This window comes from Schistocerca americana, chromosome 5 (genome assembly GCF_021461395.2).
Source record: "Schistocerca americana isolate TAMUIC-IGC-003095 chromosome 5, iqSchAmer2.1, whole genome shotgun sequence".
Lineage (NCBI taxonomy): Eukaryota > Metazoa > Arthropoda > Insecta > Orthoptera > Acrididae > Schistocerca > Schistocerca americana.
Window position 1 is genome coordinate 582,422,351 of NC_060123.1, and position 13,173 is coordinate 582,435,523.

General features: G+C 43.5%; 1 protein-coding gene across 1 annotated transcript in view; it reads left to right on the top strand.

Moving 5' to 3' along the window:
* Nucleotides 1–2,797: 2,797 nt before the first annotated feature.
* LOC124616552 (lachesin-like) overlaps nt 2,798–13,173 on the top strand; it is a 508,659-nt gene continuing 498,283 nt past the window's right edge. Inside the window, exon 1 of the mRNA XM_047144870.1 lies at nt 2,798–2,899. Within this exon, the coding sequence (XP_047000826.1) occupies nt 2,833–2,899 (67 nt within the window). The 5' untranslated portion in view covers nt 2,798–2,832. The remainder of the gene's footprint in view (nt 2,900–13,173) is intronic.

The window sequence follows — 13,173 nt, forward strand, 5'->3', positions numbered from 1 at the left end:
TAATTCCAGTGTTACGTGTGGGTAAGACCGCAAAATGCGTTGTGGACAGAGTTAGTAGTGAAGAAGTAATAAATTAAAACATCATGCTTCATGTTGTAGTCTTACTGCACGAAGAGAGAAAAATGTAGTAAGCGATAAACCTCGGTAATAGGCAGGTAGTTCGTAACTCTACAGCGATGGCTTCCAAACAGCAAGCGGTATGTCTACCAGGTTTGGTTGAAATCGTTCCAGTGGTTTACGAGGAGTGTGGGTCATACGTACATACATACAAATATGCGTACCTCCTTGTTTATAATATATTGGGATGTCACCACTTCACATCGTAACGACCACATGTACAGGAGATAAGTGGTAAATCTCTTCGGTAATTGTCTTCTGGCACCGACTATAGTTAGCAGACGTGTGACTACCACAGCCACAACGCGCTCGCGTGACACATACACACACACAAAAATGGTTGAAATGGCTCTCAGCACTATGGTACTTAACTTCTGAGGTCATCAGTCCCCTAGAACTCAGAACTAGTTAAAGCTAACTAACCTAAGGATATGACACACATCCATGCCCGAGGCAGGACTCGAAGCTGCGACCGTAGTGGTCCATACACACAAACACATACACACACAGACACACACATCTATTATGTCTCCATAATTCCTGTATCACTATTTTCACATCACTAACAATAATTTTGGAGCCTAAATCTAGGAATGATGTCCTTAAAAGTACCTAAGTTACAACAAGTTTAGCTAATTAACGTGTCACCATTGACTGATAACCTCGACTGCCAAATTTAACGAGCTCACTGACGCTCTACGTTAACAATACGGAAAAATAACCACGTGGTATAACATCTCAATTGCCATGCGACGCCGGTAGCTGGTCGCAACAGACTCTGACCCTACACGCGAGGGCTATAGTTGTAGGCGTACAACATCAGGCAAAAAAAAAAAAAAAAACAGCCATTACTTCATTAATGACGTGACGCCACTAGAGTAATATTTTACGAAAACGAGGAGAGATTTTGCAGTGAAGAGCACTTCTTGTTCTTCGAGGGTGCGCCGGCCGGTGTGGCCGTGCGTTTCTAGGCGCTTCAGTCTGGAACCGCGTGACCGCTACGGTCGCAGGTTCGAATCCTGCCTCGGGCATGGCTGTGTGTGATGTCCTTAGGTTAGTTAGGTTTAAGTAGTTCTAAGTTCTAGGGGACTGATGACCTCCGAAGTTAAGTCCCATAGTGCTCAGAGCCATTTGAACCATTCTTCGAGGGTGCCTTGTTTCATTGCGGGATGGAAGGCTTGCTACAGCACAGTCCACACAAAATGTTTACACCAACGTTTACATAATTTGTCTCTCGTGTAACTTGCTACAACACAATTTCACTAATCCTTCACAATGCTTGTAATAATGTAATTCTTAATGGGAGCGAAACTGACTAATGACGCAGCATTTTTTTTTAATTTTTACAGTCATTTCATACGCTCTCATTTTCATTTGCTGTCGCCACCTGACTCCCAAATCGCACTCTCGTGATGCAGTTAAACTTTGAATGAAATAATCAATACACTTAACGAGCTTCTTTACAATGACTTAGTTGTATACCGCTCACTGTGAACCGTATCAGCCCGTCCAGCAATGACCTCGGAGATTCTGTCTGAGGCCTTCCGGCCATTCAGGAGCCAGGAGATTCCTTGCTACAATAGCCAATAAGAAGTGACAGCTCTCTCTTTCTGGATGCATTTGGACACTGTAAGTACCAACCAGAACACCTCCACGTCGCAAAAGTCCCTCCTTCCTCATTAAGTAAGGCTTTCTACCGACTGCACATTACATTTGGATTGGTACTAATTTGCCATAAATGTTCAAATACTGAAGTGGATAAAAACTATGTGATCTGAGGCTTTCCCGGCGAATGTGCTGTATCCTAGGTTCTCGGGTGTCCAGCCGGGTCCGATCGTCGAAGTTCCACGATATTTCGGCGAATAACAGTTCCGCCATTATCAGGTGGTGCTGATGGAATGATCTGTCTGCGCTATGTCCGTGGTATTTATGTCCGCGGGGTCGCGGGTCGTACCCCGGCGCGGACGGTCGGGGGAGCACCGCGTGGCGGGAGAGGCTGGGGGGGTAGCTGCAGCCACTCCCGGTGGTAGGCGCAGTTCATCTCCGTCTGCCGTGGCGGAAGGACCTCGCGTCCGCTCGCACTGTTGCTCTTTGATGGCGTTTAATAATGATTTCCAGGCCTTGCTAAGTTGAAACCCGGTGTCCCTGTTGATGAGGTTATCTATGGCCTATGGGTTTCAACTTTGCAAGGCCTGGAAACCATTATTAAACACCATTAAAGAGCAACGGCGTGAGTGGAAGCGAGATCATTCCGCCACGGAGGACGGAGGTGAATTGCGCCTACCACCAGGCGTGGCTGCAACTACCCCCCCGCCCCCCCTCCCTCCCACCACACGGCGCTCCGCCGGCCGGCCGCGCCGGTGTACGACTCGGGACCGGGCGGACATAAATAACACGGACACAGCGCATACAAATCATTCCATCAGCACCACCTGATGATGGCGGAACGGTTATTCGCCGAAATATCGTGGAACTTCGACGATCGGATCCGGCTGGACTCCCAAGAACCTTGGATACCGAGTAAAAGTGACACTCTAATTTATATAAATGCACTGTCACGCACATACAACTGCAGTGACAGGAGCGTCTCAGAACTGAAGCTTCCAAGACGCCAACGTACCATATTGCTACCCAAGTTCTAAAGGGGAGAAGTAAATCGGTGCGGTTTGCTTTTGTGCTGCAGGAGTCTGGTGAGAGCGGCGGTGATGTGAGGCCATGTTCCTGCTGGTGGTAGCCTCGTGGGTGGCGCTCCTGGGGGTCGTCCTGCCCGGGAACAACGTCGGTGAGTACCCACCACTGCCCTGCATGTCTACTCGTGTTCACAACAAGACTAGTAGCCTACTGCTTAGCTGACTGTAGAGGAGGCGAACATTGCGTCTGCAATTTGTACTCTTATATCTGATTTAACTACAGGTCGTTTAAAATTGATTTTACATTTTAGAAATAATAATTTATTTTTTATTTGAAAAAAAAAGAAACTGGGAAGTCAGAAATTTAACTTTTACACACTTGTCTGAAAGAACAGCCACTGTTGATGATCCACAGCTGCACGAAGTAATTTGAAATTTCTCGGGTTGATCCATACCTGATACAGCTGAAATCAGGGAATCCGCAGTAAGCGAATTAATTTCGAATAATTTCGCACAGCGGTGGATCGTCAACAGTGGCCGTTCTTCCCGGAATGCTTGTATGTATTATAAGCCTACCCCGGCACACGACGATAGCAACGTTGGTCTCGATTCCTGTTGCGAGATTTCAAGAAATGTTGGGAGCTAAATTCGGTGGACTACGATATAAGGCTGTACGATGTGCCACGTATGGAAGTCTGAGTTAGTCCGTGGAGAGAGTGCTGGGAGCCGGAGTGGCAAAGGCGACCGCTCGCGATAACCGGAAAATCCGACTCGAACTTCATTATGTCGCCGTTGGCTAGTTAATCTATACTTATAGCTGATGTCTAGTAATTCGCGTCCAGCGAATCTATTTCCAAAAACAGTTCAAAGGGCCGGTTGTGAAATCGAAGAATGGTGACGTGAGTGACACATTGCTAGAGGCTAAGATTTTCATTGTTCAAAATGGTTCAAATGGCTCTGAGCACTATGGGACTTAACATTTGAGGTCATCAGTCCCCTAGAACTTAGAACTACTTAAACCTAAGGACATCACACACATCCATGCCCGAGGCAGGATTCGAACCTGCGACCGTAGCAGTCGCGCGGTTCCAGACTGTAGCGCCTAGAACCGCTCGGCCACTCCGGCCGGCATTTTCATTGTTAGAATATTGTTCGAAGAGTTGTTTTATCCTGAGAGAAGATTTCAAAAAAACTATATAACAATTTAGTACCAAAATGCATTTATTCTCAAGGCAACGAAAAACAAAATATCGCATACAATGTTTCAACATTTAATTTCAACATGCCCTTAACGTAGTCCATACGAATGTTTCCTATATTTTACGAAGTTTGCTGGGAGAAATACGTCCCACTAGATGCAACTTATGTACAAGGCAGCAGAATTATTATTAAGCGGTGTAGTAATGTTTCAAAACAGTATATGATACACAAGTAGAGTTATTTCAGACAGTCTTCGAAGAGAGGAGATTTGTTTCCGTGAAAAAAAAAGTTCTCTGCCACCAATAAACTAAAGCTGTCCCGTTTGATCGCTCACGGTACTCTCTATACCTACCCCATTATCCGTAGCATTTTCCCCCAAATTCCGAAAGTATCTCGCTGGATGGCAGCTTTAGACAGAAATAAGTATTATATTACTCCCAACGTCTGCGTTCTCCTTTAGTGGGACAGATGTGCTCCATCAACCACGAAGTAGTTAACGCCATACAAGATAGTCTTTCTAAGTTAACATGCTCTATTTGTCGGTTATTATTGTTCCAACTACTGGGAGTGAGCTGGCAGGTGGCTGACTACAGCTCTTCAGTAACTCTAACAGGTACTACCGTCCTCGTATTTACTGTTTAGTTGAGTATTCTGATGTTAGATGCAACGACAACCACCCCAGGTGAGATTTTAGGTGCATTTATTAAGATATGACAGGCTTCATTAAATACGAACAACCTCACGCTATCTGCAGGACGACAAGCCAAAGATTTTGGTTCAACTTTGTGAAATATGCGCATAAAATATTGTAAGCAATATTCACTAGCTCTCTTCGTATCGTAAATAATACAAAGTGGCCGACATCTGCTGGCGTCATGATATAAAATACTTAAGTGCCTAGCAAAACATTGAAAGGTGCATGTTGACATCCAAATACAATGTTTCATCGGGAAATTTAGTTCCTCATCCACACTGCTAACGTCACCACCTCTCCACCTGTCCTACTCCACATCAGTACTTCCCCTTGTCTTTTCCCTCTACATCTTTCCCCGTCCCTTCCATACTGATATCACGAGTCTGCCCACACACCATTCTTCTTGTCATACTGTGTCTTCCAATTACCCACTCCAAAACCTACATTCGTGTCCATGTATGTTACCTATATTTACACTCACACTCTTCAACCCCACATTACATTTTGTCACCTCCTTTCCAAATCCTCTTTTTCCAGACAGAGCGAGGTGGCGCAGTGGTCAGCACACTGGACTTGCAATCGAAAGTTCAAAGGTTCAAACCTGCCTCCGGCCATCCGGATTCAGGTTTTCGGTGATTTCCCTAAATCCCTCCAGGCAAACGTAGAGATGGCTCCTTTGAAACAGCACGTTCGATTACCTGCCCCACCACCGACAAAATTTGAGCTCGTGCTCCATCTATAATGACATCAATGTCGACGGGACGCTAAACCCAGCCTTCCCTACTTTTTCCAGAGCGAGACCATTTTTGGCGAAAGTACAGTGCTCCTTTTTAAAAGAATGTCACCGTGTTTTAAAGATTTATACATTTTTTACGTCCTTCTCTTTGAATATAAGCAACAATGAAAATCAACACTTTAATGTTATTTAAACACCAACGAAATTCATCTTTTTGTGGATTTTAAAACATCTATTAAGTTTTTCACCATTTAATCATATTTTTTCGCCATTACTTATTTTACTAAAGATTTTGTCTGAAGAACAGGATGTTGTACAGCTCGCAGCCCATCCTCTGTCCATATTGGATGAGAGGCTGAAGTAAGGCTAAAAATGAGTGTACTTATAGGAAACAATAGTCTGTTGTATATATTGCATTTGTCGTTTTACACCTGTCCTCGATTTGCCGTAGCCTATTCCTGCTTGTATTGTTTATTCTGGAAAGCAAGTTAAAATGGGTTAAAATGGCTCTGAGCGCAATGGGACTTAACTTCTGAGGTCATCAGTCCCCTAGAACTTAGAACTACTTAAACCTAAATAACCTAAGGACATCACACACATCCATGCCCGAAGCAGGATTCGAACCTGCGACCGCAGTGGGTCGCGCGGTTCCAGACAGTAGCGCGTAGAGCCGCTCGGCCACCTCGGCCGGCTAAAGCAAGTTATTAATACCGTACAATTATAGTGGACTATGTAAAAAACTTAATCAGCCATTAAGACGGTGTTAACAAATTTAATCTAGTATAATCCTCCGAAAATCCACCTTGTAGACCGTCACAGCAGTGCTCTGATTCGCCATCACGATGGACAGCGAGACGACTGAGATACTAAGAACTCTCTTACGAAAAGGACTGTCTGAAGTGTTGGCAGAAGAGCCAACACCGTGTTGCTAGAGGATGCCGAAATGCACGCTTTTAAGCTCACGTAGATTGGCGTGAGGTCTGGAACAGTTAAGGGAATTTTTAGTAGCAAATAAAGTACGTAGTTGATGTAATACTGAACTTTAATCCATAATTGTAGAACATCGGTCTGACGGTACAGGCATCTTAAGATAAATATCTTTTGATAATGGCGCCTTGCTAGGTCATAGCAAATGACGTAGCTGAAGGCTATGCTAACTATCGTCTCGGCAAATGAGAGCGTATTGGTCAGTGTAGCATCGCTAGCAAAGTCGGCTGTACAACTGGGGCGAGTGCTAGGAAGTCTCTCTAGACCTGCCGTGTGGCGGCGCTCTGTCTGCAATCACTGACAGTGGCGACACGCGGGTCCGACGTGTACTAACGGACCGCGGCCGATTTAAAGGCTACCACCTAACAAGTGTGGTGTCTGGCGGTGACACCACACTGTCTGTTTTGCAGACTCTATTATCGTAGTTGTTTAGAAAAGTGAGGTGCCAAATCTGAAGTTACTAATATACAGAACTGCCGAATTCGCCAACTGAATTGCATGTTTCATGTTCACGCGTTTATCTTCTCTCGTAATTATGACAGTCTCAGTCGCTCGCTAAAACTCTTCGCAAAACTTGCTTCTTCCGATCTTTTAACTGGTGACAACGGCTCAACATTCAAGTCTGAAGTGGTTCCTGCCTGCTGCCATTGCTGGTTAGATATCTTCAAAGTTACAGTGTCACCCAGACTGGGATACTTGGTTCTCAAAAAGCATTACACCCATTGTGTACTTATTTCGGTAACTGATTTTCAGAACCTGACACGCTTAACAGAAGGGACTAAAACAGAAATTCTGGCTTTGAATTCGTTCATGAAAAGTAGAACAATGTAGAAAAAATTGCAGCCAATTAGATTTGAATCACTCGCGCTAGCAGCAATGGACAAAACAAAAACAAAAAGACATGGAAGAGGGAGAGACAGAGGAATCTTAAAAAAAAGCAACTACTGAAGACAGGAGAAAAAAATCAAAGGAGAAAGAGACTTAACTATGAGATGGTGGGGGTATTTTTAATTTCTGGGAGAAAAGTTACAATGTTGTCAGGAGAAGGTGTTTCACCTTTCCCTCAAATGCAAGAGGGCGTAGAATCGTGTGCAGAGTGGAATGTAGCTTGTTACGAAGGTGAACAAAAGCAAAAGTGAAGGAGTTTGTGAATGATTTCTTGTTTGTGGATGGGGACAAATAGGACATTAGATAGTGAGACCTTGTGTTTTGATTACGAAGAGGTGACGATTACATGATCTCTGATTCAAGTTACAGGGATACATACACTTCCTGCGATACCGGTAAAGTAGGCTTAGCTACAACCATCCCAGCTGGACAAAATACGCACTGACGTGGTCAAATAAACGGATAAACGGAACTTGCAAATGTAACGCACGCAATAATTCATTGTTAGTTCTAACAGTCTACAGTTTTCGCATCGCAGTAGTAGCGATTTGGTAGAATGAGTAATAGAACAGGCTTACTTTCAGATTCTGTGGTCATATGTTCTGAAACTTTTGGAGGGTGCAGAGGTAAGTTGACGTCTTTCTGCATATGGGGTAAGTATTTTCGGTCACGATTCAAGTAACATTCGTAAAAACTGTGGTAAATGTGACACGTAACATATCAAGGTGTCCTTACCATACCAACTATGTTTCATGTGAGAATTTATAACGCTGAGATATAATCATGTAAGTTCCAGACTGAATATTCGAGCGAATATCTGGATGATTTTCTCTACGCTACAGATATTTCCGTCTCACCTTTTCGTCCACAGGAGCAATAATATTGTTTTGAAATGGTTCTGACAAATCCAATTTTCCTCTTCTCCCACATTAAACGGAGAGAGACCCGCCAATTAATGTGGAAAGGGCAGTCTTCATTCGTGTGCAAGTTCTATAGCGAGCGGCTGTTGATCGCAAAGCATTCCCCTCCGGACTATTCTGTGCGAAGTGGCATTAATTAGCTCATCACACAACAGTGTTTATGCTGTATTTTTGCTTACGAGCAACTGTAGTGCCTGTTCGCCTGTTCCAGAATTCGCGCATAATTACATTATCGTGCTGCTGTTACGCACGTCTATGCTCTAAAGCTGTTAAAGTGCTCGGCAAAATTACCTGATAATCCATTTACATATCCACGCTTGATGCAATTAAAAACAGATAACTGAACAGCTTCACGCATGTTCGGCACCGACACGGCTAAAAACATCGGTATCAACGCGAGAATTTCACTGACGTACGGTTGTGGGAAGCAGCAGCGTACGTGCGTTTAATGCCTCGCACGGTATGAGGTGTAAAGGAGTACTCCTGTTCCGTAACACATCCGTTCAGCCGACGGGCTTCTCTTTTTTTATAGATTAAATAAAAACATCCGCAATAATTAACGGGATTTAATTAGTAGCGGCAATATTTATGCCGGTGGTGAATAATTCAGCGGACTCCGCCGGCGCGAAGGCGCGAGCCGCAAGGAAAACAAACAATTTTAATTTAAAATCCCGCGCGCCAGAACGTCGGCAACTTTCAATTTACGTTGGCTCCGCGCCGCCGAGCCTGCCGCGGTTCCTAATAAAGTGATTCCGTGGGCGGGTCGTGTTCTACCAAGCCCAGCCAGAGCGGTGTGCGGGGGAATCCAGGAAAAGCGGCTCTCAGCGGCAGGGCCACTTCCCGCGATTTGAAATGTCGAGCCGTCACGCGACAGATCATCAGAATAAGCGATCGAGCATCGCACAGAGGCTGCTCTGAGAAAAGTAAATCCGATGCGTACTGCTTCTTTTTTTATTGTTTTTATTTGCCTCTGACCACAGAAATACATGCTTGGATGGTTGTCTTTCCGCTGAAGGTTAAAAATGGTTCTAGTGGCTCTGAGCACTATGGGACTTAACATCTTAGGTCATCAGTCCCCTAGAACTTAGAACTACTTAACCGAACTAACCTAAGGACATCACACACATTCATGCCCGAGGCAGGATTCGAACCTGCGACCGTAGCGGTCCCGCGGTTCCGGACTGCAGCTCCGCTGAAGGCATCAGTCTATTTCTTTCACGAATTAATTGAATTAAAAATTACCGAGACACGAAAACGTTAACTTCTAGTAACACGGGTCAATAACTTCCACAAATTCCTTAAATGACATTTTACGCCTTTAACTGCAACCGTTTCTATTGCGCTGTTGCCATTTCACGTTATTTTCCGTCGTCAAGCAACTACAAAGATATAATGCAACGTACTGAGGAAAAGTAATAGTACAACAACAGCAAGGTAAGGAGCCCTAATACGTCCCGCTCCTAATTTCGTTCTCCTAGGAATTTTCGGTTTCCACAGTTGGTGAAAATGTTTAGCTGATCTCTGTCCATTGTATTGTTGAGTTTTTTGTGTGGAGCACGTGTGGTTTGCGTGCACAACATAATTCATTTTTTATGGTGAGGTGAGTTAGTGTAGTTCTTGTGTGAGCACTTATTTGTATTTAAATCCTGGGCTGTGTTTCAATCGTGTGTTGTAGTTTCTGATGTACAGGGTGTCCGAAATGTCTTTCCCTGATTACATAAATTGATAACTCAGGCTAGAAGTAAGATACATATATGAAACTGGAGTCTAATTGTTTACAAACTATCAAAGTTTTTCTCACACATCAGTTAACTTCCACATGAGCGCCCTTCGTAGCACGTAGCACATCTAGGCGATATTCAATTTCCGTCCAGACATTAGCCAACGTCACTGGAGGAATCGATTCAATGACTGTGGTTATCCGTTGCCGCAGGGTTTCAAGATCTGGTACACGTGTTTGGTAGACCTCGTCCTTGACATAACCCCATAAAAAGGAGTCTAATGGGGTTATGTCAGGAGAGCGTGGAGGCCAAACCGTTGGCCCATCACGACCAATCCATCGCCCAGGGAAGGTCATATCGAGATAGGCACGGACGTCCAAACCCCAATGAGGCGGAGCACCGTCTTGCTGAAACAAGACATCGGGGTGATACTGAAGCAGCTGAGGAACAGCATACAGTTGCAACATGTCCAGATACACTGCAGATGTGATGGTAGCCTTAGCGAAGAAGAATGGGCCGATAATTCGATCATGCAATAGCGCGCACCAAACATTCACCTTTGGACTGCCTCTGGTGCACTCCATGAGCTCGCCAGGAGGTTTTGAACCCCAAATGCGCACATTATAGAGATTCACTACTCCACTGACAAAAAAGGTCGCTTCGTCGGAAAAGGCAATTCATCTGAGATAACCATCATCGTCCTCAATACGTGTTAGCATTTCGACCGCAAAGCCATATCGACGTGTACTGTCATTGGGCAACAAGGCCTGAACGATTTGCACTTTGTATGTACGAAACAGTAAACGTTTGTGTAAAATGTATGGAGAGAGCTTTTTGGCATTTGTAATTCACATGGGGCCCTGCGCGCCGATTTCTTCGGACTTCGCAGAAAAGACTGCCTCACAGTTTCCACCCAGTCTGCTGAGGTTCTTGGTCGACCTCGGAACGTCAGCAACTGATCCTGTGTTCTTTAACTTCTCATACCAGGCTTTAATGCTCTTGACATCTGGTGGATGCCTTCCAAATTTTGTCTGAAAGTGTCTCTGCACCGTGGTTGGTGATCGTGTCTCATGGTACCACAGGACACACTGTGCCTTCTCCTGATTGGTTAGCATGGCTTCTTGGGCACTGCACCTCATCTACTACTTACGTACTGCGAACCTAAAACAGAAAAAAAACTTTGATAGTTGTAAACAATTCGACACAAGTTTCATATTTGTATCTTACTTCTAGCCTGCGTTATCATTTTATGTAATCAGGGAAAGACTTTTCGGACACCCTGTATAATCGTTGTAGTCAAGGGTTGGGGTTGTTTTGGGGAAAGAGACCAAATATCGAGGTCATCGGTCTCATCGGATTAGGGAAGGATGGGGAAGGAAGTCGGCCGTGCCCTTTCAAATGAACCATCCCGGCATTTGCCTGGAGTGATTTAGGGAAATCACGGAAAACCTAAATCAGGATGGCCGGACGCGGGATTGAACCGTCGTCCTCCCGAATGCGAGTCCAGTGTGCTAACCACTGCGCCACCTAGCTCGGTTGTAGTCAAGGATTTGGCCTCTCTGGATGTTCGTAATTTTGTCCTGCGTCCGGGGTCGAAATTTGGAACTGTTACTAAACACTGATTTCATTTTCTATTTATAAAGATCGCTTTACTTTTTTAACATGGGAAAAGGCAATGGGAGAGAAATGGATTCGTTGAACGTAATACTTAGTTTATTATCATTAAAAATGGTGTTTATTTACACCCACACACGCAAATGCATAGAGTGGACATGTTTTGAAGGCTGAAAGAATGTGAAAACATTATTGATTCATGACATTCAAGTCAGTCATAGTAGTGATACTTTCTGGCAAATTGAAAATACAGTCAAATTAATAGTAATTTAGAGACCTTTTGTGGGGACAAAATTACGAACACTTTTTTCTTGCTTTTGTTTTGCAGTGTTACCGTTTATGACAGATACTGGCTTTAGTACGTTCAGCATTTTAATTGTAACTTGCCTTAAAATGGGGCATGTGGCCTTTTCCGTAGCACTTCAGAGCTGATACAGATCCTAACATACTAAAGTGATGATATTTGGGCCTCTTACCTGATGTACAACATATTTGTAGTTTGTTAACATTCACGTCATTTTAAGGTCTGATATCGTATTACAGCACAGGAATTTATGGACGCAAAAGTGGTAAATGTCAAAGTATCTATGTGGGACAAGCTACCAGGGAAGATTCCTGTAAAGAAATCACATATAGAGTTCCCCAAGGGTCAATCTTAGATCCGCAAGCGCTCCTCATGTAAGTAAACGACCTTCCGCCTAATAAGCAAGAAGCAAATTAAGTTCTTTTTGCCGATGACACTGTTATTTTAGTCAAGCGTACATACAGCAAATAAAAGAAACGGTAAGCAATGTAACATTGCTCTTAACAGTGTGACTCACTGGTTTTCTGCAAATGCTCAAATTTTTAATTTGAAGAAAACACAAAACATTCAGTACTAGAGGTGGTACAACAATAGCAAGTGTAACTCGGCGAGGAAATAGTAAATGGCGGGAAAATTTCAAAATTTTCAGGTGTCCAAACTGACGAGAATGTAAACCAGTAAAATCATATTAGGATCTCCTAAGACAACTTATTTCAGACACATTTGCGCTTAGAATCTTTGAAAATCTTTGAGAGAGACAAACCACTAACTTGACATATTCTGGATATTTTCATTCAGTAATGCGGTATGGAATAATGTTCTAGGGTAAACGTCTTTAAAATACAATGTCTTCGTCGCTCATAAACGTGCTGTAAGAGTAATATATGGTGCTCACCCACAATCACCTTGTAGACATCTCATAAAGGAGTTCGGCATTGTGACTACTGCTCCACAGTTTATTTATTATCTCATGAAGTTCATTGTTAATAGTCCCCTAAAGTTCAAAGCAAACAATGATGTATATAATTAGAAAAGCACAAGGAAAAGTGTATTAAATACTCCACATTACGGGCGCCATTAGCACAAAAAGGGGTTCATAGTATTGCCACTAAAAGTTTTGGTTCCTTACGCAACGACATAAAACGACTGCTAGACGGAAAAGCAATTTTTGAAACGAAACTAAAATACTTTCATCTTGACAACTCCTTCTATTCCGTGAAGAATTTCTATTATTGTAGTGTGTGAAAAGTATAAATCTGCTTATTCAATAATAATAAAAGAAAATAAAATTTACAGACGATCAACACGTAGCCATATATACAAATTAATTTGCGATGTCAATGTACTCGTAAAAAACTTAGC